This window comes from Cyprinus carpio, chromosome B20, assembly GCF_018340385.1.
Source record: "Cyprinus carpio isolate SPL01 chromosome B20, ASM1834038v1, whole genome shotgun sequence".
Classification (NCBI taxonomy): Eukaryota; Metazoa; Chordata; class Actinopteri; order Cypriniformes; family Cyprinidae; genus Cyprinus; species Cyprinus carpio.
Genome location: NC_056616.1, coordinates 19,308,898 through 19,335,266, shown reverse-complemented (window position 1 = coordinate 19,335,266; position 26,369 = coordinate 19,308,898). Strand labels below are relative to the sequence as shown.

Sequence of the window (26,369 nt, the reverse complement as noted above, 5' to 3'; positions counted from 1 at the left end):
CTGGCATATCATAGCATGCACATTCAGTCACCAGAGCAAATACACATATATCGTTTGCTGGTTTTGTTTTACAGTTTTGAACTACTGCTATTGCTCAATCTACATAGCAATAATAATAATAATTGAAACAATCATTTGCTGTCGTTTAATGCAAAATGGCTACATAAATGAAAGAGGAGAACTGTTTAATGTTGAAAGAAAAGTAATACAGACACACAGTCATTTTATTTTAAAAGATCATTGAAAAAATGTTACAAAAATGTATACAAATTAGGTTGTGATTCAGAGTGCTCTAAATTCAAGTCATTTTTCTTCCTTCAGGCTTGTTCAGTTAAGAGACCAGTCAGATATTCTCATTACTGTAAGATGTCTTCAGAGACAAGGAGTCTTGAAGCCTTTGATGTGTGTAAGATTTAAATGATTGATTTCAATACACTTAATGATTTTTGAATACATTTTACTAACATATATGATCATCCCCTTTAATTGACTTCTCTATTGTTTTACTTTAATGTTTATTGATAAAGCTTTGTTTTGATAGTTGCATTGACTCTTAGTAACCCATTTTTTGAGTCATTTTCTGAAAAGAGTCTTGGGAGTGTATACACTTACCTACAGCATAGCTACTATGTAGGCATATTAATAAAAGGGGACTAAACCTGATAAAAAGCCATTTTATGTTAAAAGCTTGAAGATTTGATTACTGACATGAAACGAGTTATTGTTGAGCAGAGGGTTAGAGTTACATCAACTACATATCTAAACAGATAGATAGATAGATAGATAGATAGATAGATAGACAGATAGATATTAATAAATATAGATAGATAGATAGATAGATAGATAGATAGATAGATAGACAGATAGAGTTTAAGGAATATTGAACGAGTTTAGCCGTTTTCCATACTCTAATCACAGTGTACTGTTCATATTGATTATTTGCGAATTAGTTATTCTGAAGTATTGACAGAGGACAAGCGCAAATCACTCTCTAGTTGTTCTGGCATTTGTGGGCAGGTTGGCTTTTGGACACATTTGTTGGATCACCAAGTAACGGGATATATGTGTCACTCTGGGACGCGCTCACAGCAGCGCTATCCCACACCGAGCTGCTGCCAGCCGAAGCTGTTCTTCCAGCCTCCATACACCCCTGCGCTTCCTCCTTAGCGCGTAACGCCATGAGTTCGATCTCATGCTTGGCAGCGGTTTCTAGCACACGTTGCTTACTGTAAACAATGACGAAGTTGTTAATAATCGGGTGGATTGGCAACGCTATAGCTATTACGCCACATAGAAAACTGACAGCCGCGTTACACCTGCCAAGCGTTGTTTTAGGATAGATGTCTCCATAACCCACAGTGGTCATAGTAATGACAGCCCACCAGAAGGACTGTGGGATGCTGGTGAACATGGTCTCCGGGTGGCTCTGCTCCAGTGTGTACCCCAGCGCGGAAAACAGGAAAATCCCCACGCTCATGTACATGAGCAGCAGACCCAGCTCTTTCAAGCTGCTTTTGAGTGCGAATGTAAGAGTTTGCAGACCTGCTGAGTGGCGCGCGAGTTTGAAAATGCGCGCAATGCGCATGATCCGCAACGCCTGCACTGCCTGCTGGACGTTGGCGAGCTCCATGATAGCAGTGCCCAAATGCGTAAGAATCAACACCACGTAGAACGGCATGATGGCTAGAAAGTCTATTATATTCATGAAGGAAAACACAAAGCGCAACTGGTTCGAAGAGGACAGGAAACGCAAAATGTATTCCAGGGTGAACCAGATGATGCAAGCCGTCTCGATGGACTCAAGGGCCGGGTGTTCCACAAGGTTACCCTGGGCATCTTGCACTTGCAGCTCCGGGATGGTTCCCACGCACATGACCACAGAGGAGAGCAGGATGAACGCGAACGACACCACTGCGATTACGCGCGAGGCTAAAGAGGACTCTGGTTTCTCCATGAGTTTCCACAGGAACGCTTGACACTTCTGACCTCTAGTGACCCTCACATCGTCCTCCAGGTCATCCAGGATGGTCTTGACCTTCTCTGCTATTTCTGCCAGCTCGGTTTGCACCTCATTTAAACTACTTATACAGCATTCATCCAGATACTCCGCGTCTACCCCCCAATAGTCCATCTCTTTCATGAAGCGCATGGGACAGATTCCTCGCTTCATATGAATCTCTCCGTAGTAATACAGCTCTAGGATGCATTTGAAGGCCTCTGGGTCTCTGTCGAAGTAAAATTCTCGCTTTAAGTCGTCGTAGTCATCACAGAGCGCACAGAGATCTTCATGTGTGGAATCCGTGGCTCGGTTCACCAGCTCCGCCAAACGCGTCTCGGGATATCGGTTCAGCACGTCCCCGTAGAGAATGTGCTTGACACCACCGATATTCACAGAAATCTCCGTCTCCTCACTCGCCTCTGAGCCGTTACTGTCCGCGTAACGAGTCCTCGGGAACTCCCACATGTTAACTGATACAATCCAGAGATTCAGACAAAAACAAAATTAAGAATCATTTTTAATCTAGAGGACCATATGTTATAAAAAGCAACATGTCCATTACTAGTAGCTAGATAAATATTATGAGATACCGGGGCTAGAAACAGCCACATTTCAGACTTTGATTTTTTGAAAATCTACTTCCTTTTTGCCGAGAGAAAAAAAAGACTATGTTCCTTGAACAGAAGCTGACCTTTTAAGACAACATTTGCCAACAGAAGGACACAGTGGGGTAAGTTGTCACAATTGAAGTTGAAAACTCCTTTTGTAAATCCTGGGACAACAAAAGCGTAAAAGAAGACTTAACTATTATGTCATAATTAGGACAAAAATATTGTAAGTGATAGGTTATATAAATTTTCAAGCTAACATTTAAAATGTGACAACTTTGCCCGATATGACGTTTGAAAATAGCTTATATACTTTTTTTCTTGAGAGCAGATTATACAGACACGATATTAACATTTTCATAAAAATTCTAATTTACGAACGTTTTGATTTTGGCATCAACATATAGCCTAAACCATTGCTAAGACTAGTTACTGAGATACAGCACTTGACATCTTACCCATGTAAAATCTATAGTCCCGGTTTCCCCTTTTCTTTTTGTGAAATAGCAAAAAAGAGGACAAAACTCGTTTTGCTCGCTGAAATAGGTTTTATTTAATATTTTTTTATTTAATATTTTTTTTACCTAAGGATTCAATACATTATTCAAACATTAGTCTAAGCCGTGTTCGCATTAATAAAGTCGAGTGCTCCACGTTATAAATAATGTTCTAATGCAATGGTAAATTGTGATTTAAAAACAAAAAACTTACATATGATATGTTTGGATCAAAACCTGTGAAGAAAGTCTTTAAAAGCTTCTGACTTCAGCTGCATGATGCCCGCGTGTAGAGCAGAAGAAATCCCAGAGCGCAACATGAGTAAAGACGGGTGACAGGAGCAGAACTAAGGTGTGTAGTGTGTGTGTGTGTGTGTGTGTGTGTGTGTGTAGGGATGGAGCAGGCGTGATGGGAGGGGTGGAGAGTCATAAATTGTTTTCAGATTGAAGGACCAGGGACAGGCTGCAACTCAGGCAGTCATAAAACATATACTCTCTTACTGTGGTTATAATTGATAGAGGTTCATTTAAAAATATAGACTTACGACATCTCATGGCACTCGCACTTTCTTAAACTTTTTATTTTTACACTCATACCGTTTTTATAGCCTATTATTTTAATTATAGAAATGTTTCGAATGCAAAATTCGACCAGACGTAAGCTTTTGTTTTGTAAAACACTGCTTTCTCCACTCAGTACAAATAAATGCACACTAGAAAGCCCTTTAGTAAGTTACTCTTGTCGTTTGTGTCAAACAGCATTCGTCCAGTGGTGCGTTAGTGTTGAAATATCCCACTCTAGTGTTGAAAAGTGGAAACTGCAAGGCAACAAGGTGTGCCACGTGATAAAACTGGAATACCCTGACTCACTTTTGCAGTCCACACGCTGCTTGTGTGTTTATCTTTAGCAGTCAATAAAATACAAATATTAAATACAAATATTTTCTCACTATTTAAAGTGTCGATAATGTTTATTTCATCCCAATAACTTAAAATTCCAAGCAGTGTTGGAATATTTATTAATTTTTTTGGTAATACGGATTACAAATAAATGTCTATTTTAAGGTATTAAATCAATCACATTATAGTGATTTTACGTTTCAAAATCTGTGAGTTTTGATTACTGGCATGAAAGGATTTATTTAGGCTACTTCGATTCTGTAAAAGAGATGGATCACATTATCCACTGGATAGATAGATAGATAGATAGATAGATAGATAGATAGATAGATAGATAGATAGATAGATAGATAGATAGATAGAGATAGATAGATAGATAGATAGATAGATAGATAGATAGATAGATAGATAGATAGATAGATAGATAACAAACGAACGAACGAGCGATAGATATATGTTGTCGATTGGTTTTTATTTCCTAAGTATTTTATTATTTTGAAGTTGATGAATCACTCTCTGGTTGGGCTTGCATTTGTAGACAGTTGGTCTTTGGGCGCATTTGCTGTATCACCAAGTAACGGGATATACAGGTCAGTTCGTTACGCGGACGCACCAGCACTATCCCACACCGAGCTGTTGCCAACCGAAGCCTGTGATGGCATTTTTGTAGACTCCGGACACTCCTGCGCTTCATTCTTCGCGCGTAACGCCATGAGTTCAATCTCATGCTTTGCAGTGGTTTCTAGCACACGCTGCTTACTGTAAACAATGACGAAGTTGTTAATGATCAGGTGAACTGGTAACGCGATAGCTACGATTCCACACAGGAAACTTGCAGCGGCGTTACACCTGCCCAGCGTTGTTTTAGGATAGATGTCTCCATAACCTACAGTGGTCATGGCAATGATACCCCACCAGAGGGACTGTGGGATGCTGGTGAACATGGTCTCCGGGTGGCTCTGCTCCAATGTGTACATCAGTGCAGAGAACAAGAAAATTCCCACGCTCATATACGTGAGCATCAGACCCAGCTCTTTAAAGCTGCTTTTGAGCGCCACGGCGAAAGCTTGCAAACCTGCTGAATGGCGCGCGAGTTTGAAAATGCGTGCAATGCGCAAAATACGCAACGCCTGCACTGCATGTTGAACATCGGCCAGCTCCAACTGAGCAGCACCCAGAATCAACACCACGTAGTACGGCATGATGGCTAGAAAGTCTACAATATTCATGAAGGAAAACACAAAGTGCAATTTGTTCGAAGAGGACACGAAGCGCAGAATGCATTCCAGGGTGAACCAGATGATGCAAGCCGTCTCGATGGACTCAAGGGCCCGGTGTTCCACAAGGTTACCCTTGGCATCTTGCACTTGCAGCTCCGGGATGGTTCCCACGCACATGACCACAGAGGAGAGCAGGATCAACACAAACGACACCACTGCGATTACGCCCGCAGCTAAAGAGGACTCTGGTTTCTCCATGAGTTTCCACAGGAACGCTTGACACTTCTGACCTCTAGTGACCCTCACATCGTCCTCCAGGTCATCCAGGATGGTCTTGACCTTCTCTGCTATTTCTGCCAGCTCGGTTTGCACCTCATTTAAACTACTTATACAGCATTCATCCAGATACTCCGCGTCTACCCCCCAATAGTCCATCTCTTTCATGAAGCGCATGGGACAGATTCCTCGCTTCATATGAATCTCTCCGTAGTAATACAGCTCTAGGATGCTTTTGAAGGCCTCTGGGTCTCTGTCGAAGTAAAATTCTCGCTTTAAATCGTCATAGTCATCACAGAGCGCGCAGAGATCTTCATGTGTGGAATCCGTGGCTCGGTTCACCAGCTCCGCCAAACGCGTCTCGGGATATCGGTTCAGCACGTCGCCATAGAGAATGTGCTTGACACCACCGATATTCACAGAAATCTCCGTCTCCTCACTCGCCTCTGAGCCGTTACTGTCCGAGGAACAAGTCAATGGGAATTCCCACATGTCAGCTGAAAATGAATGCAGGTATAAATGAATAGATAGACAGATAGATAGATAGATAGACATATTTTTTAAAAAGCATCCCCTTGCCTTGAATAATAAAAAATATGAAAGACCAGGGGCTAGTTGTCACACTTTGTGCATCAGTAAATATTTACAAGTATGCATTTTTAGATAGCTAGATAACTATTGAAAGAATGCTGACCAATTGTGACAGTTTGCTGCAAAAGCAGGACACACTATGGGGTAACTTGATAGAATCTGCCATTATGCTTTATAGACAAAAATAAACAGTAAAACGATTATTGTTTTTAAAAGCATCCCCTTGCCTTGAATAATAAAAAATATGAAAGACCAGGGGCTAGTTGTCACACTTTGTGCATCAGTAAATATTTACAAGTATGCATTTTTAGATAGCTAGATAAATATTGAAAGAATGCTGACCAATGTGACAGTTTGCTGCAAAAGCAGGACACACTATGGGGTAACTTGTCATGATAGAATCTGCCATTATGCTTTATAGACAAAAATAAAACAGTAAAACGATTATTGTTTTTAAAAGCATCCCCTTGCCTTGAATAATAAAAAAATTAAAAGACCAGGGGCTAGTTGTCACACTTTGTGCATCAGTAAATATTTACAAGTATGCATTTTTAGATGCATATAACTATTGAAAGAATGCTGACCAATGTGACAGTTTGCTGCAAAAGCAGGACACACTATGGGGTAACTTGTCATGATAGAATCTGCCATTATGCTTTATAGACAAAAATAAACAGTAAAACGATTATGAATTACAAAACAATTCATAAGGCAAAATAACAACAACAAATATATATCAGAGCAGTTGTTTGGGCAAAACACTCTAAAAAAACACAATACATTAATTACTAATAAATGTAATGTTTATCAGGCCTAATTAATTAATAATAAAACAATGAGACATCTTACTCAACCTCACATTATTGAACAATGCTTTGTTCTTGTTCTTAGTTCCGTTAACATTTTAGTTAAACCTGAATGTATGCTACTATTTTTTAAAAACAAACCAACCACCAAAAAAAAAAAACATGTTCAAACTTAGAGGTCATTTGTGAGTAAACGTACTTATGTTTGGACTGCAGTCTGTAAAGAAAGTCTTCAAAGTCTCCTCTTCATGCCACTGCTCTTCCATAGCTCTTCTGTGTAAATATCGCTAAAACGGACGTCTTTGGCCGTTGCTTGCTTGCGTCTTTTGAAGTCGAGAGACTGCGTTTCCCCCATTCCACTCTCTAATAGGGTAAGACTGGGGGGAATTCATTATGATCACCTTATGATCTCTCTCTCTCTTTTTTTTACACTCATACATATAAACGAATTATGTTTATATTATGAATTATAAAAGTAAATTAGTGCAAAACAGTCAACTAGAATTTATGCTTGTCGCAACATCCCCATCTAGTGTTGAAAAGTGGAAACTGCAGCGCTGTATCACCTGTTAAAACAGCCAAAGATCAATTCGTTTCACAATCCATGCACTGGTTACATGCTTAGCAATTAACATTTAAAAAAAGTTTTCAGATTCTTCTTTTGAAAATGTTTTTTTTCGATTCCCATAATTTAACTTAAAGTCCCCATGAAACCTTTTTGGGCAGCTGTGGCCTAATGGTTAGAGAATTGGACTTGTAACCAGAAGATCGTAGGTTCGAGTCTCGGTGCTGGCAGGAGTTGTAGGTGGGTGGGGAGTGAATGAACAGTGCTCTCTTCTACCCTCAATACCCATGGCTGAAGTGCCCTTGAGCAAGGCTCTGAACCCCCAGTTGCTCCCCGGGCGCTGGATATAGCTGCCCACTGCTCCGGGTGTGTGAGTTCACAGTGTGTTTACTTCTCAATGCTGTGTGTGTGCACTTGGATGGGTTAAATTCAGTGCTTCGAGTATGGGTTACCATACTTGGCAAATATCACAACTTTCTTTTTTCATTTTCAAATTTTCAATTGCAGTGCTGAAATGCATTTTCCATAATTTAGATTGCAAATACAGATTTTTTCATTGTTTTATTTTTTCAAAGTATATCACATGTGGAACTGCCTCATCCTTGTGGGCTGCATCTCCGGGTCAGCACGGGCCAATCAGGAGAAATCAAGTTATGTGATTTGAGACCAGCCAAACTGAACTTTAACATCACATAACACACTCAGACAGTCACCTTGGAGCTTGTATAAAGATGCAGCAGCTGTCTGAGCTCAGTATTCTGTTGTTGAATATTCTGTGTTTCTGCCAGAAGCTTAGCCATTCAGTCAGTACAGTATTGGGAATAAAACATACTTGTTAATGTGAATCTCTCCAAATCCAAAAGTCCAAATCATGGTTTAAATTTGGTTGTAGCATGCTATAATTCTTGACAACAAAAATGCACACTTACTGGTACTTGTTGAGAGCTGTATCTAGAGCACTCCAGAGCCTGAGTTTGGACTCTGGAATGACATTAGCTATGCATTCCCAGTATGCCATATCTTCAGAGTCATCTCTCATATCCAACCCCAAAACACTGCTCTTCTGTGAGGCCTGAAGATCACTGGACATAACAACAAACAGCTGATTTTAGGGAATATGTATGAAATCTTTAGGTTTGAAATGAAAGTGTACTGACTGGGGTCTGCAGTGTTGGACGGTAAAATCTTTCAGAGCCACTAGTAGATCATTATGATGGATAAAGTCAGAAGGTTGGTTGTTGGTTGTCTCCTCTTCCTAACAAAAACACAAAAGAGAAATGCAACATATTTAATTTTGTTTCCAGAGTGGCATAGTGTGAGGTTGAGCTGTGATGAATCCACCTTTACCTCCATCAGTTCCCTCTGCTCTCGGCCATGCTGTCTGTAATTCATTAAGAACTCAGCCATTTTATGCACATCGTTCTCACTCTCGATCCCTATTGCCTGTGTGCATAAAAGAAAGAAGAAATCAACAGACATCAGAGTTTCTGGTTTGGCATTGTCTTTTTGACTCTAAGTCTCCCCTTTGTATAAGACAACATTCAAAGCCCCTTCTTTCTAAGCTGATATGTACCTCTGGTACGTCTGCTGAAATAAAAAATAAAAATTAGATGTGTTATTGTAGATCTTTATTTTAAAATTTCTTTAGCATCTTAATTATGCCACTTCATTTAACTTTATTTAACCAATTTATAGTCTTATTTGGGGCCCTCCTAGAAGTTTGCCGAGGCCCCCTAGTTGTTCCTGTCCCCCAGATGAGAACCACAGGTCTAATTGTACTTACTGTGAAAATGCAATCTAGCTTTATAAGGGACTGTTCATTCTTCTCCAGATGAGACACCAGCTTCAGCAGTTTACTCTCTATGAGAAAACCCTGAAAGAAAAAGAGACAGAATAAGATATTGCAAGAGTTTTTAAATGAAAATGTGGTGATAGAGCAGAATGGTGATTTATGGATATGGGGATTTTTGCTGTCTCCTAAAAGGATTTAAAAAAAAACAAAAAACAATTGCTTTAACTATTCATGGGGTTTCTGCAGGTTTTATGAAGGTAAAATTAAGTAAAGAAAACTTTTACTGTACCTTCTGATCACAAGGCTAAAAAATGTATGTTCTTCCTCAGGCTTTTTGTCTTTATTTAGTCTTATTTTGCAGTGCAAATGTCTAGAGTTTCTAAAATCAAGATACATTATATGTGAAACAAAATTATATATAAGATGTTTTTCTGTAAAACTGATCTAAATGAAGTTCATGAATAAAACAAGAACAAATATCAGCTAAATTTAAAGGGAAAACAAGTTTTCATTCCCTATTAGATATTTGTATTGGAAAACAAAATTACTGAGGCAATGTTTGCAACAGTTAATGCCATGAATTTATGAATTCACAACTTTCTGCTCTTATTTAAGATTTTTTTGTGTCTTTTTTGGTTAAAGATAAATAATAAGACCCACAGAAACCCTGTATTTATGGGGTCTCTTTTAAATACTTTTGAAAAGCATTAAAAAATTAAATGGGCAAGTATTTCTCTATTTCAGGCTGGTTTCATACCCAGACTTTTTTAACTTTCCCTCTTTTATAGATTTAGAGTGTTTTAATTGTTAAAGTGTGTTAATTTTTACTTTGCACAAAAAAATATAGGTCTAAAACAACATTACACTGCTCGGACTTTCATAATATGGACAAAATAGTTTAAACATTATAAAATATAGCCTGTTCTTCTGTGTTCCATAGAAGAATGAAAGTCATACAGTTTTGAAAAAACATGATAGTAAACCCCTTTAAGACCATAATAAGATCCTATATTTTAGGCTTATGATATAATTTAAAATATATACGTGAAAGATTTTCAAGAACAATTTCAAGATGTTCAATTTTTCAAAATATCTCAAACTAAGGAATCAGCCACCATCACACACTCACCAATTCATCACACATTAGTTCCAGAATTCCCTTCACTGTTCTCCTGTTCACTCCACTAGCAGTGTCCTCCAGACCCTCAGGTTGCTTCACTGAATCTCCTCCTGTTTCCTCTTGCAGGGTATTTGCAGCTGCCTGTGAGGCCGTCTTGAGGGTCTTATGTTCAATCGGACCGGAGCGCTCTATGAAGTGGAGCGGAAGAGACACCCAAGCCAGACCCAGCTGCTGCTCGTGAATTATTCTGTCTGTCTCTAGAGTTCTGTGTGCCAGGGCCTTTACTTCACTTTCACTTATCAACCATATCTTCTCAAAACGCTCGGCATCCAGTGCTGCAAAGTGTCTTTCCAAACACACAAAAACAAGGTTTATCCTGGGACTGTCTGAATGTTTTTCTAAGTCACGATGAGAGTAAGTGCACTCACCTTGCTTTCTTCTGCATGTCTTTGTACTGTTGTCTGATGCGTGTGTAGTCATTTTTCAGTGACTGTTCCTCTGCTTTCAACTGCTTCTCCTGATTGGTGCATTTAGACTTTAGGGTGTTGAGAATATCTTGCATTCTGGAAAAAAATCAGGTCAGTTCTAAATTTAAAATCAACAGGAATCATGCCTGGTTTCCTGCAGTGGGGTGATTACTGATATTATAACAATTTAAAATAACTATTTTCTATTTTTTGTTTTAAAATGTAATATATTCCTATGATGGCAAAGCTGAATTTTAAGCAGCCATAACTCCAGTCTTCACTGTCACATGATCTTTCAGAAATGATTTTAATTTGGTTATTAAGAAATATTTCCAAGTGTACCAAGACTAATCTGTAAAAGTTATAACACCTTATAATTTTCCTCTTCAATTGGGATTTTAAGAGGGCGTTCTCTTCCTCTCTTTTCTTTAGCACCTCATATTTGTAATCAAGTTTTTCTTCATTCAGATGGCAGTTGAACTTCACCTCTTGTAACTTCTTTCTTAAATTACACACACACACACACACACACACACACACACACACACACACACACACACACACAGATAGACACAAATGCAGATTTTTATTTGTACCTATAGCATTACCATCTCAAGCATATAGTTACAATTACAGAATTATATTCACAATTAAGTCCATATCAAATTCACCTGTACTTCTGTATCCATTTTGATTTTGTCTGTGTTGTATTCTTCAGCTTTCTGAACCTTCAGCTTCTGCAGCAAGTCCTCATGTTCCCCCAGGAGGCTTAAACCCTGCAACATGTCCTTCAGCTGCAAAGAAAGATGCTGTTGTCAAAGTGGTTTTAAACATATTCACATGAAAATTGGTTTCAATCCAATGTTTTTATGCACTGTACCTCTTTCTCGCTTCGTTCCTTCATCTGATGCTCCCATTTCTTCCTGTGTTTGGTTAGCAGCGTTCTCCTTTCCTCGTCAAACGAGTTCTTTAATGTTCACAGAAAATAAATGACACAGAATAGTGTGCATTCATGGCTATGCCATTTTATATAGTGTAGGTGCTCATTTCTTATTAAACCAAACATATAAGAAGAATATTATGATGGTGGAGTGATAATTTGTATATGACCTCCAGCCTGCAGGAGGCAGTACAACACCTCAATCTGCTTTAGGTCTTCTCCGTATGACTTTTTTAGACTTGAAATCTGTTCTTCCATCCTCTCAATTATCAGGTTTGTGTCTTTAGCCTGGTTTTTCAGGTCCTTCACATAGCGATCATCACTTGCCTTCAGCTCCTGTACAAAAAAACACTCTTATTTCCCCTTGATTTATAGTCTGTATGTTTTTGCATGTATTTGTTGCAGACTGAAGTTCACCTGCTGTAGCTCACTGCTCATTTTATTCTTGTCTGCTACAATCTGTTCACAGAGTTGTTGTTGGCTGTTCAGCGCATCTCTTAAATCCAGTGGAGTCTGTTTCATTTTAGCATCCGTCTATCTGCGGGTGATCTCCTCAAACTTTTCCTGGCTGGACTTGGCCTCGTTTTCCAGCTTATCTCTGCTTATAGAATCAAATGATACACTTTTAGTGTGAATGCAAACTTTACAGAGATACAATTTCAAAGACTTATGGTGACAGAGGGAAGTGTTTCATTACATGTACCTCAGTCGACATGCCTCCTCTAGCTCTGTTCTCCTGTCAGACTCTCTGGCATCTACAGCTACCTGAATGTTGGTCACCAACTCTAGACCATCACTTTGTAATTTTGTCACGTGCTGCAAAAAGAGCAGAGAAAAATTGACAAAAAAAAAAATCCTGATCTACCTCACACACTATGTGCACAATATTCAGTATTTAAAAACTACAGTATTTGCTTGTCTAATATTTCTTATCATAATATAGTATAATATAATATCAGTGTTGGGAAGGTTCTTTTGGAAATGTAATACGTTACATATTACAAGTTACCCTATCTAAAATGTAATAAGTAGTGTAACTATTTCAATTACTTTATTAATGTAACTGATTACTTTTTGATTAGGTTTCTACATTTATAATGTTTTCAACTGTTAATCCTTTTCAAACATGTAAACCAGGCATGCTTAACCTTACAGTATTACTCAACACTGAATACTGTCAGACTTTTATGTCTTAATCGCTTGAATTAAGGTTATAATAATTTAAACGAACTGCAACCACCACACAATGACTCTTACTTTGAGATCATTCTGAGGTTAAATACTGATTTAAAACCATAACAAGAAATAGTTTAGTAGCTATGATTCTGTTTTTGAAATCAAATCTTTGCATAGTTATTACAGGAAACACTGGCATCTAACAACGGCTTAGAAAAACAGTTAGGCTAATCTTAAAAAAAATAAAGCATACACATAAACCCAAACATAAAATAAAACAGATAATAATGTGACATATTTTGTGTCCTAAACTCCTGAAACATTTGTATCTCATATTTTAGAGCAGTCACTGCAATTTATGAAAGAAATCAATTAAATCTGTATGTGGTTTTGTGTGGAAAAAAAAAAATCATGTAACCTCCCTTGTAATCGTTATCTTTTTCAAAAGTAACGTAACTGTAAATTAATTATAAAAAATTTTATCAGCAACTGTAACTGATTACAATTACATTTATTTTGTAAATAAATTAGGCTACGTCATTTAGTTAAATGTAACTAGTTACTCCCACAGTTACTCACTGTGTAATATAATAAAATAAAAATAACAAAATAAAAAAAAAAACAATAGGGAAAAAAAATAAAATTTAATAAATAAATCTCTTTCTAACTCTGAAAAGCAAGACGTTTATTTTTTAAAAATATATTTAAATGCAGACGACTGACCCTTTTACATTTCTCCACTTCCTTCTGACTTTTCCGTATCTCTTCCGTATCTCTATACTCCTTTTCCTGGGAATCTTCGCCAAGCTCTTGACTGCAAAAAATAAATAAATAAATAAATAAATAAATAATAAAAAGTAAAAAGTATTTCATTGCGCGTATAAAAAATCCACCATAAGTTACCGAAAGATCTGAGAATGCCAGGTTTATTGCTAACTAATGAAACAAGAAGGTGGCGAGCTAATGAACTCGAGATGAATGTTTAGCGTGTTTTGGCCTCATTTCGTGCGGCTATGCGGAGGCGACGGGCGCTAATTCTCTCCTCTGGGTTTTTAGACTCGATAGATGGTCCAGATTCGTCTGCCTCTTCCCCCGTAAAAGGTTCGGGTTGCTGCATTTTCAGCTGCGTTAATAACCACTAACGTTACTCCAAGAAATAACACAGCGCGATGAATGAGAGAGTATTGTTTACAATAGCGTTGCTATGATACTGCACAAGTGGCCGAGTGTTGGTACGGCAACCACTTATCTGTAATGGAGAATATCTTAGATCAGTGACTGCCAAATATTTAGAACTGACCACATGCGGAAATTATATATGATTTATGAGTGCATATATTTTATTATATTGTATACTTATTATTATATATCATATAATATACTATATAATATAATATCATTATGGATTGTGTTTATGATTTATGAATATTCAATTCCGTTTTGTATATATGCATTTATTTTTAATATATGCATTATATTTAACATATGTATACTATAATATATTTAAAATGCATATATTAAAATATGAATACAAAATTAAATTAAATATATATATTTTTTACTGTATATACCTATATAAAAACAAACATATAAAATAATAATAATAAAATATGTTTTTAAGTTTTATGGAATATGTTTGAATGTAGTTTGGCATATAGGCTATTTATTGTATTCTTAATATGTTTAAAAATATTTTAGATAGAAAATATGTATATATTTAAATATATTTATGCCAAACAAAAATATTTATTTTTGTCATATGGGGAAAACAAGAACAAACAGTAAGAATTGCAGGGCCATAACTCACAAAAAAGTACTACATGTCAGCAGCGTTTTAGCAGCAGCAGATGTTTTTTTTTTTTTTTAGCAGCAGTGATGTTTGTGTAACAAGCTGAATGTGGCGATAATTTAGGCAAGCTGTCTTTATGGCTTTCTCTCTGTCTCTCTTTTGTTTGCAGTCTCTGATTCCTGATAACTTTTGCTGGACTAGTTTGTGTCTAGCTTTACTTGTGCACCTGACTGTGCCATCAGATTAAAAGACTATGCATGAGACTTTAACCTGATCTTACATTCTTTGTTTTATAGCTGTAACCTCAATTCTCTTGCTCTTCAAATTAGCATTTTGCTCATCCATTACAATAGAAATCTGTTTTATCAGATTTATCTTTTGAGTATTAGCCTCTAAAGTGAGAAGACCACAGACTGGCAGTGTACTGAATAAGCAGTCACACAGTCTGGGGCTAAAGTACTTGTGTTGGCATGGTAACCACCTTAGGGATTTTAGTGGCTTAACGTTTAGCAAGGCGCACTTTTACCTTTGCATGACTGATCGCAGAATATACTGCACATCAATCAACCAAAGGTCTCCTGTCTTTAGGTGTAATGTGCATTTTTGTGTGTTTGCATGCATGTTTTTAGCGACGTGTTTCTGTTTAATAAAGAGGATTACCATCTAGAAAATAACAGAATGTCATTTGGATCAGTGGTTTTCAGAACCCAAAAATGGGTTGAAGGTTTGTCACAGTGGAGACAAATACTACTGAATACAATGCAACTAATTTGAGGGGCGGAGAAAACACTTTTCATATAGTTGTTGTTGATGATAACAAAGGTGGTTGATTCATCCAATTAAACTCTACAGTATTTTTTTTGGCATTAATGCATCAGTCACTTTGTAATATGCCTGGTATATTAATAAAATACTTAGCTATTACATGTTGAATGGGAAATAAAATTTATACCACGTTTTTCTTTTCTTTTTAGGAGTTTTAGATTTAGTTAACAAAAACAATACTGGTATTGGATTGACACTTGATGTCTATTATAAAATCAGTAACCTAAGCCAAAATTAGCTAAAGACCACTGATGTCTAAATAGAAAAGAAAAAAGAGCAGAGAGAAGGAGAAAGAGCTAAGACAAGGAGGGGATTAAACAAACTGGATTTGTTTAAAACGGACACTATTAGACAGAGACGCGTAGGAGGATTTCAGTCGGTGTCTGCCTGTGTCTATATCCTTTTTCCTCTTGTTTCTTTTAGGAATATTATACAGACCCGAAGTGCAAAAATCTACAGAACAGTATGACGCAGCAGCAGGAGAAGTTGGAGTCTCTGATGAGGAGTATGGAGGTCCTGCTGAGGGATGTGGAGCAGCTACGTGGGCACTGTGGCCATTACAACCTGGAGCTGAGTCGCCACATCATGGAGCTCCGCCTGGAGAACAGAATACTGACTGACAAATACAACGCCCTTGACAAGGAGCTGCAGGAGGCCATGGAGACCATCGAGGACCTCCAAGACACCAAATACGCTTTGGATGCCAAAGAAAGGCAAGCTGAGAAGCTCAACCGACAGCTCTGATAAAACTACAGGAGCCACAGTTTTCACACATTTTTAAGGGTAATCAACATACGAATGACTTAGAGTTGTCTCTGCATATTAAGATACAAGGAAACATGCCTGAAATTTTATTGAACTCCCTTACAAAAGGCTATAGGCGCCTAAACAATGCATTCTGTTGATCCAAGTTCATTGTCTCTATAAGTAGTATACGTGGTGTCTGGATCTTAGTTGTTGGGGTGGCAGTGAATTCAGTCCTGTAGGTAAAGTTAGCACAGTGAGTCTGCATTCTCCTTCACAATGACAGTTACCGTCTGTCATTTTGGTTGCTGAAAAGTGACAGGGACTAAAATAGCAGCTTAGAGGATTGAATGTCACAAAGCACTTCCACCCCTATGATTTAATACTATATGTTTAGTGGTACTAAGTGGAACATCTGTGGTTAGAACATTGAAAAGAGACTCACTGTGAGATCTGTCACACGATACACACTTATGCTTATACAATAATCTCTCTCTTTCTAAAAAATATATTTTAGGCTTCTGGCCCCATTAAAGGAATAGTTCTCCCAAATATTGAACATTTGCTGACACTGTTCTGACCCTCACGTCATCCAAGATGTAGATGCATTTGCTTCTTTTTTGGAATCAATTTGGAGAAGTGTAGCATCACGTCACTTGCTCACCAGTGGATCCACTTGCAATGAATGGGTGCCGTCTGAATGAGAGATCAAACAGCTGATAAAATAATCCACAAGTAATCCGTATGACTCCAGTACGTCAGTTAATGTCTTGTGAAGTCAAAAGCTGCATGTTGGGGTGAAATATACTTTAATAGACCGGTCAAATTGTATCTTTCTGTTAAACTGATTTGAAAAATGCATTGTGAAAAATGCTATATAAACTTGACCTTTGACCTTTCTTCTAGAAGACTGCAAAATGATTGAATGAAGATTTAAATTACTCCAAAATGTCTAAATAAACATGTTGTGTAGAACTCAATCTGTTTTTCATTTTTACCAAACTGTAATCAATAATTAAGTGTGATGAAGGTTTTAAATAATGTTTAAAACTAAATTAAATTTGTGTAGTAGTCACTGATTCATTTCCCTTTTATCATGATAAGATTGCTGCATGATATTCTCCCAAGAGGGGTTAATTGTAACCTGATATGAGTAGTGTGTATTGGTAAGTTTGTGTACCGGGTGCACAAAAGGAGAGCTATTCACTCCTGAGTGAATGGACATCTGTGTCACAACTCTCTCGCTGTGACTGGCTGAACTTGAGATATTCGAAGTAACACACTGAGAAGGTAAGTGACCATTCATCATAGAATCTGAATAATTTGTGGTCAGCAAAAATGTAGAAATGTTTTAAAATAATGTATGATTTCTATCTTGAAGATGATGCTCCACTCTCTTCTCGGGATCCTGTGCTTGATCTCTGCAGTTTTCTGTGTGAGTAACACAAAAATGAAACACGTTTTTTAAAATTTGTATAAATGATTGCAGAAATGACTACTATAATCAAATTTTAGATCTTTAGCAAATCAGTCATCAGATTTACTAAATTTGTATCTGTGTTCTTTGTGCCTGTGTTTTTTTCCAAAGAAATTCCCCATGGATGTTTAGATGATTCATGGAAAATGGTATGGTCTATGTCAGATTGAAATTTGTCCCCACCATGATAGATATTGTGTTTGGTTGTAGGTGAGGCAGCCGTCTAATGATTACTGGAGTGAATATGGCCCGTATGAAGCCTGCAGCCGCACCTGTGGCACTGGAGTGGCAGTGAGAACCAGGGTCTGCAACACTATGAGGTAGGTGAATGTGTGTGTTCCGTACATTTGTAACCTAGAACCCTTTTCTTCATAACTCAACCTCTATTTTTCAATATTAAGGACGGATGGTGGGCACAATTGCGTTGGACCATCCAAGTCCTACAAACTCTGTAACACACAGGTAAACAACTTAATAACCCCCCAAAATGCTTAAACAGTTTTTTTTTTTATTATTCTTTTACATTTCTATGACTTTTGTCCTCTATAAAGGAATGCCCTGTTGGATCTAGAGATTTCCGTGAAGAACAGTGTTCTCATTATGACCGAACGGATTTCCAGGGAAAACGTTACACATGGCAGCCGTATTATGGAGGTAGAAAATTACACAAAGTATTGACTAAATATTTTATTATGCAGTTTTTATATGAGGAACTAAAAATGTTTTGTAAGTTTATTTGTATTTTTGAGCTGCAACAGCTACTATTTTTAAGGTAGGTAGCTGAATTAAAAATGAAATAAAAAAATGCATGCATTTCATTTCATATATTTATTTATTATTTATTTATAATTATTTATTTTATTTAATATATTAAAGGTTGGTTTCAGAGAATATATGTAAGGGATAATTGACTCCGGGCCGTTGAATTATTAGAAAAATAATGCACACCCGAGGTGGTGATGCGGCCACGACGCGACGCCGTCACACCTCGGGTGTGCATTATTTTTCTAATAATTCAACGGCCCGGAGTCAATTATTCCGCTTATACTACGGTTACCACACCTCAAGACATCGATCCAATGATTTATTTAAAGGGATTCTTCTATATTGTGAGTAGGACTATTTCTTCCGCATCTCATCCAATGCGTCTTTTGCTAGTACCAAAACGTCGTTTTAAACTGGTAACGGAGGCTTGAGACGTTAATAGCATTCTAATGCAGTTATTAATGAAGTTATTAGAAAGAGAGCGACAGAGAGAGAGAGATTGTGTGAATTGGGCGAACGTACCTCTGTGCGTCTCTAAACACTCTTCTGCAGCAGCGTCTCTAAACAGCGCTGTTATTACATCGCTAGTGAGAAATGTCATGTGTAGCCTTTAAGATGCTACACTAGTTGCTAACTAATAAAATCGTCAGGGCAGCGCTGACAACACCTTTTTGTGCAAACTGCGTGACCGTTATTATAGTTTTACTATATGCGAAGTGATATGGAACTGTAATGCGGTCAAGAGAGCTGCCTGGAACTACGTTCGCCGTGCGTTTCCCAGAAAATAATTGCACACCTCAGAACGTTCGTCAGCCAATCAGATTCAAGCATTCATTGGCCCCCGTAATATACATTTAATTTATTTAATATATTAAAGGTTGGTTTCAGAGAATATATCTTGAATTAATTTATCTCATCCCATTTACATTTTCTTGTTTTAATAATAAACCTCATTAAATTTGGTTATATTTACACATAAATATTTAAAAAAGCAAACTGCCTTTTTTAAAATAATCTGGATTTTTGGCCATTTTTTAAAAATGAAAAACATAAAAATACTGAAAAATGATTTGTTGTTTAAAAGATTATTTCACAGTGGCTTAAATCGGCTTTAATTTCTTAAATGACAACGAGTGAAAGACTTTTGTGCAGACATTAAGTGTTTAACATGTAATTAGATATAATCAGTGGTTAAGTTAGAAACTTCTGGAAGCTTTCATATGTTTTCGTGGTCAAAAACCTTCCTCAGGCAGTTCAGTGCATTGGTGTCCCAAGATGAGACTCTTTATATAATCCCATGACCTGTTGTGTTTTGGCCCAGCTTCAAACCCATGTGAGCTGGTGTGTGTGCCCAGAGGAGAGAACTTCTACTACCGTCAAAGACCTGCTGTGGTGGACGGCACACCATGCTACGTGGGCCGCAGAGACGTCTGTGTGGAGGGAGTCTGCAGAGTACGTGTAAACTGACTACAGCACAAAACCACACACACAAACAGTTCATTCTAACACCCTTATGTTTGCTGAAAGGCGGTGAGCCATGGGGAGATTGTGGGTTTTGAGGATCACTCTCTTCCTGTCACCTCTGCCCATCTGGACACCTACAGGTCATTTATGTACAATTTTATGCATGTTTGATAAGTGTATGCATGTAAAATGGAATATATGTGTATCTGTATTATTGCATACTTCTTTTGAAAGATCTTTTTTGTTTATACAGTTTTTTCATGACTTTCTGTTGTTTTTGATTTGCCTGTTTTTGTTTATTATTTTAATTATATAACATTATATTATATTATATTAGACTGTCCATCTGTGTGTTTTTCACATAGACTGTAAAAAAACATGGACGTAGTGTCTGTGACGTCACCCCTAGGTTTCTAAAGGGTGTTTTTGAAGCTCAAAGTGGGCTTCAAACTGAAACCAGTCACCTCCGTGTTGCTTTCAGATGAGAGACCGGAAGGTTGTCTCTTGGTTTTTCAGTCACTTTCTGGAGGTGACACTGATATGTCAGTAGGGGGCAATAAGTGACCGTCTTTATGAGTATCAACCAATTGTTTTAAAAAGCTGATTCAGTCAAGCATAGGTCTCTGGAGGACAGTAATGGGAGTTGCCAGATTGGTGGGCGAGAGCAAAATGGAGGGCCGTTTTTGACTGTGTTACCTGATTTTTTCTCGTCAGAGTGACAGTTGTGTGTAGGGGTGTGGTCAAGAAAGGGGTGTCATTTTCATTGCAGTATTTTAGAAACACCCAGCAGTTTGAAAAACGCCCACAAGCTTAGAAATGCCCAGTTTTGTTCATCAAAGACCAGATATTTGATTCAGTCAGAAGCAAAATAAGTATAATTCAACTGATTTGTTTCAAAATACTGATTCATTCAAGAACAAGAACAATACTGAATTCAGAACTGCATATTAGCATAGTAATTTTACCATATCGTTATAAGGCAGAAATAATGAGAGTGTTCTGGTAGGCTATGTGTTGTTGTGAATTCTGCACACGTTTTTATGAGCGAGTCATTGAAATATACATGCAGTCGATTCCCTCAAGCAAGCTGATTCATTCAGGAACAAAACACTGCTACTGTGTATTGTCCTGCTGTTGCTTATTTAGAGATATTTTTGTTGGCGGAACAGAAAGAAAAAAGAAACAAACTGTTTCATTTTGAATAGTTATGTACTATTTTATTTAGTAGTTAGCACCTTATTTGTAATATTGTATATTTCTTTTTTCTTGTCATTACTTGTTTTGGTAATAATGCTTTCAATATTGTATATTGACAAATTAGAGTTGTCAAATCGATTAATCGTGATTAATCAAAACTAAAATTGGATCAATTCAACAGACATAAAACAAATATAAAGTGCTTCAAAATTAAAATAAAGTGTGACTGATTGTGTTTGTAGGTACACATCCAGCGCCTTTTCAGAGTGTTCACTGCACTGTGGTGGAGGAGTGCAGACCCGTAGTGTGTACTGTATTAATGAGAGAACATCAGCAATGGTCGATGAATCTCATTGTACTGCACAAGGCCTCAGGAAACCAGCTTCCCAGAAGGCCTGCAACGAGCACCCCTGTGCCGAGTACAGTGTCGGTCCCTTTGGTGATGTATGTTGTTATTTAATTAATATCGACACATGCTCTCACACAGGTGTTGCTCTGTTATTTCTAACTCTGATTGTTGTTCTATTCTCTTGTTTCCTCCAGTGTTCGGCGACGTGTGGTGAGGGACAGCAGACACGAGAGGTGTTCTGTGTCGGGGGCAGAGGAGAGCACATCCCTGAGCACCACTGCAGGGGTCTCACACGTCCACATGATGTCAGATCCTGTCAGAGATCAGCTTGCCACCAAGTTTTAAGATACTATATCAATGACTTCAGCCTGGTGAGAGAAGAAAGGAGAGGAAGAGCGTAAAGGAGAAATCCGATCAGTTTTAAGCATATACCTCTCTCCCTGTCTCCTTCAGTGTTCTCGTAGCTGTGGAACTGGTACTCGTGAGCGCAGAGTGGTTTGCATGGATTTGGATCACAATCAATATCCAGATGAAAGATGTTCTGCTTTCTCCAGACCTCATGCTGTGGAGAACTGCAACACACAGCCCTGCCCTGGTGCACAAAGTGAGTTTCTTCATGGTTACTGACTGTGTTTGTATACACGTTTTTGAAAGAAGAATTAATGCTTTGTTATATGCGAACCTTTGTCTGGTCAAAAATACAGTGAAAACTGTTGTATTGTGTAATATTATTACAATTTAAAATAACTGCTTTCTATTTTTAAATATTTAGGGGTTCAAGCACATAGCACTGAAACCCTATTGTAACTGTTAAGATTCTCAAAGATCACCATTCTGGAATAAAAGTGATTGGGCTGACCAAACCATAAAGCATAGAGACCTGAAACTTTGAGAGATGGTAGTACCCATCTCATCTACAGGTGCATCTCAATAAATTAGAATGTCGTGGAAAAGTTCACTTATTTCAGTAATTCAACACAAAACTTGTGTATTAAATAAATTCAGTGCACACTCTTTGGTTCTTTTAATTGTGATGATTTTGGCTCACATTTAACAAAAACCCACCAAATCACTATCTCAACAAATTAGAATATGGTGACATGCCAATCAGCTAATCAACTCAAAACACCTGCAAAGGTGAGCCTTAAAAATGGTCTCTCAGTTTGGTTCACTAGGCTACACAATCATGGGGAAGACTGCTGATCTGACAGTTGTCCAGAAGACAATCATTGACACCCTTCACAAGGAGGGTAAGCCACAAAGATTCATTGCCAAAGAAGCTGGCTGTCCACAGAGTGCTGTATCTAAGCATGTTAACAGAAAGTTGAGTGGAAGGAAAAAATGTGGAAGAAAAAGATGCACAACCAACCGAGAGAACCGCAGCCTTATGAGGACTGTCAAGCAAAATCGATTCAAGAATTTGAGTGAACTACACAAGGAATGGACTGAGGCTGGGGTCAAGGCATCAAGAGCCACCACACACAGACGTGTCAAAGAATTTGGCTACAGTTTTCATATTCCTCTTGTTAAGCCACTCCTGAGGCGTCTTATCTGGGCTAAGGAGAAGAAGAACTGGACTGTTGCCAAGTGGTCCAAAGTCCTCTTTTCAGATGAGAGCAAGTTTTGTATTTCATTTGGAAACCAAGGTCCTAGAGTCTGGAGGAAGGGTGGAGAAGCTCATAGCCCAAGTTGCTTGAAGTCCAGTGTTAAGTTTCCACAGTCAGTGATGATCTGGAGTGCAATGTCATCTGCTGGTGTTGGTCCATTGTGTTTTTTGAAACCCAAAGTCACTGCACCCGTTTTCCAAGAAATTTTGGAGCACTTCATGCTTCCTTCTGCTGACCAGCTTTTAAAAGATGCTGATTTCATTTTCCAGCAGGATTTGGCACCTGCCCACACTGCCAAAAGCACCAAAAGTTGGTTAAATGACCATGGTGTTGGTGTGCTTGACTGGCCAGCAAACTAACCAGACCTGAATCCCATAGAGAATGTGTGGGGTATTATCAAGAGGAAAGTGAGAAACAAGAGACCAAAAAATGCAGATGAGCTGAAGGCCACTGTCAAAGAGACCTGGGCTTCCATACCACCTCAGCAGTGCCACAAACTGATCACCTCCATGCCACGCCGAATTGAGGCAGTAATTAAAGCAAAACGAGTCCCTACCAAGTATTGAGTACATGTACAGTAAATGAACATACTTTCCAGAAGGCCAACAATTCACTAAAAATGTTTTTTTTTTATTTTTTATTGGTCTTATGAAGTATTCATATTTTTTGAGATCGGTGGGTTTTTGTTAAATGTGAGCCAAAATCATCACAATGTAAGACCTCAATCTGAGGTGGCATGAGTAAAATCGCGGCATCTGTGCCACTGTGTGGTGCGATAATAGGGCAAAAACATAAAAATGGCTATAACTATGCAATCGTTTGTCCGATGGACTAGAAAATTCACATGGCACTCTGTGTCCAAAGTGCCATGGCTGTCTGTAAGCACGTTTGTGTATCTCGAAAAACACGGCCACCTTTGACCAATGACATTTGAACACCTATAAGATGGGGTTAACAGAGGCCAATCAGAATGAAACTTGGTGGGCATGTTTGACACACAGCCCTAAAGGTCTGTGAAAATTGTATATTGCATGACTTTTCACACATACACACTGTATTCATATCATATGGTAGATCTCCTCTTTCTGAACATCTTTATCTCTAGGACCACTGCTGTCAGTCAAATTGTTTATTAATTATTTAAGATTATTAAAAAAAATACTAGTTCTAGTTTTTTTTTTTGCTGAACCTCGAGCAGTATAACCACTGCAGTACAATTCTCTGGACTCACTAAAATAATTATCAAAATAATGCTGAAGTTTACCTCTAAACTTTAGCTATAACTTTAGAAAAGGGCCATGATCAAGTGCATGCAAAAGCCTATATCACCAAAACAAAAACTCAAAACTTCACAAAAATAAGTGAGCACATGTGGATGATTGTAAACAAGCATGCAAACCTTTATGGAGATAAAAAGACAATAGGTGGCACTGTAACTGTTAAAAATCTTTAAAAACCATGTAACTGTAAGTGCTGTGACTGATGTCAATCTATGATCTAAGTGGTAACATGCTTGCCTAACAAAACATAACTCCTTTTTACACATGTGCTTAAAAGCCTTAAAGTTCTTTAATTGCTGCTCGCAGCTATATTTTAACAAGTACTTTATTCAGCATATCTGAAATTTCAGCAGTCATTAAACTTGAAGGGAATCATCATATTTGACAGACTGTTGCATAAAAAGTCTAAAATTCCCTGTGCTATGAGACTCATTGTGTATTGTGTTACTTTGCTTTAGTGGTGCACAGCGTGCAGGATCCCAGTGGTTATGAAAGCTCCTTGCGTGGATTTGTGCCTTATACCCAAGATGCAACCTCAGGTTAAAAAGCTGTCACAAAAATCAAATCGATGATTTGAATGCAGTTTTAAATTTCTGTATCCAATACTGTGCTTATTTTATTGTATATATTCTGTATTTTTGCTCTACATTTGCTCTGTTAACAGTTCACAGACCAAGCGATCCATACCCCTCAGTGACTGGACCGCACTGTGCCCAGTCATATTATGGATGCTGTCCGGATGGCCACACTGCTGCCTCAGGGCCTCGTGGGGAAGGCTGTGCTCACGAGGACTGTCATAGGTCTAGGTACAGACATATAGTCAAATTATCTGCCAACAGATACACTTCAATCACTGAAAAGACCACAAATATAAAATAAAATAAAATATTAGTAAATTGCTGACAGTCTACTCTAATATATTAAATCCATTTAATATAATGAAAACTTCACAACCTATGAACTGACCATTACTGTATTTAACTCTATTATATATGTTGTGTGTATGTGTTTGTTTATAGATATGGCTGCTGCCTTGATGGAGTAACAGCTGCTAATGATTTTGGAAGAGCAGGATGTCCTGATTACCCCAATAGAGTAAAACAGCTCATTGATTTTTACTCTATGCTCTATCTTATGCTCCCATATCATTTTATTTTTTGTTTCAACACTCTTTCCAACCCATTATCTTTTTTGTTTTCAGGATTATAGTTCAGTCCGTCAGCCCTCTGCTAGTGTGTGCTCTTTGGCACGAGAAGTTGGATCCTGTTATGAATGGACATCTCGTTTCTACTTCGATTCTTCCTCTGACTCTTGCTCACAGTTCTGGTTCGGGGGTTGTGAAGGGAATGGCAATAACTTTGTCTCCATGGAGGAATGTGAGCGGTCATGTAAGGCTTCTGCCAGAGGCCTTGCCCCAAGAGAATCAACATTCAGGAGAGTGATCAGTGGGGTCAGAAGTTATAGAATGAGATCCCGTGCATAAAGGGGTTAAAAGAAGGGTCAGTGAAATCCCACAACAAACAAATCCAGCTCATATACATGTAGACAAAACAGTTTAGTTTATTCAAGGTACACGCAGTCATTTATGCTGAAATTAAAATGTTTTAATGAGGAAAAGTATATTAATTGCCCCCTCAAGCTTTTTATTATACGTTCAGAGAAACACATTCACTTATAGTATTTGTCAAACATGACAGTATCAAAACAGTAAGAACAATTTTCACACATTACAATCTCAAGGTGGAGAAGTTTCACCAGTTTCATGAAAATAAGATTGCAGTTGCTGAATTAAGCTAAAATAAGCTTTACTTTCTTCATTCTGTGTTTCTATATGTGTACACTTTGTACTTCAGTTGTCTTGCTATGCCATTAAAGTGTTAACACAAACTAAGAACACTGATTCTTGATGATTTCA

General features: G+C 37.9%; 4 protein-coding genes across 6 annotated transcripts; 1 reads left to right on the top strand and 3 right to left on the bottom strand.

The window, feature by feature from the left end:
• Window positions 1-131: 131 nt before the first annotated feature.
• On the bottom strand, window positions 132-3,465 carry LOC109113030 (potassium voltage-gated channel subfamily F member 1-like). Its single transcript, XM_042746201.1, has 2 exons — window positions 3,319-3,465; window positions 132-2,469 (listed from the first exon to the last, which is right to left on the bottom strand). Exon 2 carries the CDS (start codon window positions 2,462-2,464, stop codon window positions 992-994), a length of 1,473 nt encoding a protein of 490 aa, XP_042602135.1. The 5' UTR covers window positions 2,465-2,469; window positions 3,319-3,465; the 3' UTR covers window positions 132-991.
• Window positions 3,466-4,387: 922 nt separating this feature from the next.
• Window positions 4,388-7,623, bottom strand: LOC122140910 (potassium voltage-gated channel subfamily F member 1-like). The gene is made up of 2 exons (XM_042746202.1): window positions 7,097-7,623; window positions 4,388-5,997 (listed from the first exon to the last, which is right to left on the bottom strand). Exons 1-2 carry the CDS (start codon window positions 7,161-7,163, stop codon window positions 4,604-4,606), a joined length of 1,461 nt encoding a protein of 486 aa, XP_042602136.1. The 5' UTR covers window positions 7,164-7,623; the 3' UTR covers window positions 4,388-4,603.
• An 84-nt stretch (window positions 7,624-7,707) lies between these two features.
• LOC109083802 (dynein regulatory complex protein 1-like) lies at window positions 7,708-13,791 on the bottom strand. Of its 2 annotated transcripts, none has more exons than XM_042746200.1 (13): window positions 13,681-13,791; window positions 12,485-12,597; window positions 12,199-12,382; window positions 11,980-12,117; window positions 11,722-11,808; window positions 11,513-11,635; window positions 11,212-11,339; window positions 10,803-10,937; window positions 10,384-10,720; window positions 9,246-9,335; window positions 8,810-8,905; window positions 8,620-8,717; window positions 7,708-8,544 (listed from the first exon to the last, which is right to left on the bottom strand). In XM_042746200.1, the coding sequence occupies exons 3-13, from the start codon at window positions 12,301-12,303 to the stop codon at window positions 8,388-8,390; spliced, it is 1,494 nt and encodes a 497-aa protein (XP_042602134.1). In that variant the 5' UTR covers window positions 12,304-12,382; window positions 12,485-12,597; window positions 13,681-13,791; the 3' UTR covers window positions 7,708-8,387. The 2 variants fall into 2 exon arrangements, with proteins under 2 accessions (XP_042602134.1, XP_042602132.1); XM_042746198.1 differs by having other exon boundaries at window positions 12,199-12,379.
• A 3,657-nt stretch (window positions 13,792-17,448) lies between these two features.
• Window positions 17,449-26,048, top strand: paplnb (papilin b, proteoglycan-like sulfated glycoprotein). 2 transcript variants are annotated; one of them, XM_042746197.1, is made up of 14 exons: window positions 17,449-17,605; window positions 17,697-17,750; window positions 18,003-18,112; window positions 18,194-18,254; window positions 18,344-18,446; window positions 19,879-20,009; window positions 20,085-20,161; window positions 21,461-21,662; window positions 21,762-21,938; window positions 22,021-22,171; window positions 24,913-24,993; window positions 25,119-25,260; window positions 25,474-25,549; window positions 25,656-26,048. In XM_042746197.1, the coding sequence occupies exons 2-14, from the start codon at window positions 17,697-17,699 to the stop codon at window positions 25,935-25,937; spliced, it is 1,647 nt and encodes a 548-aa protein (XP_042602131.1). In that variant the 5' UTR covers window positions 17,449-17,605; the 3' UTR covers window positions 25,938-26,048. The 2 variants fall into 2 exon arrangements, with proteins under 2 accessions (XP_042602131.1, XP_042602130.1); XM_042746196.1 differs by having other exon boundaries at window positions 17,449-17,750.
• The last annotated feature ends 321 nt before the right edge of the window (window positions 26,049-26,369 follow it).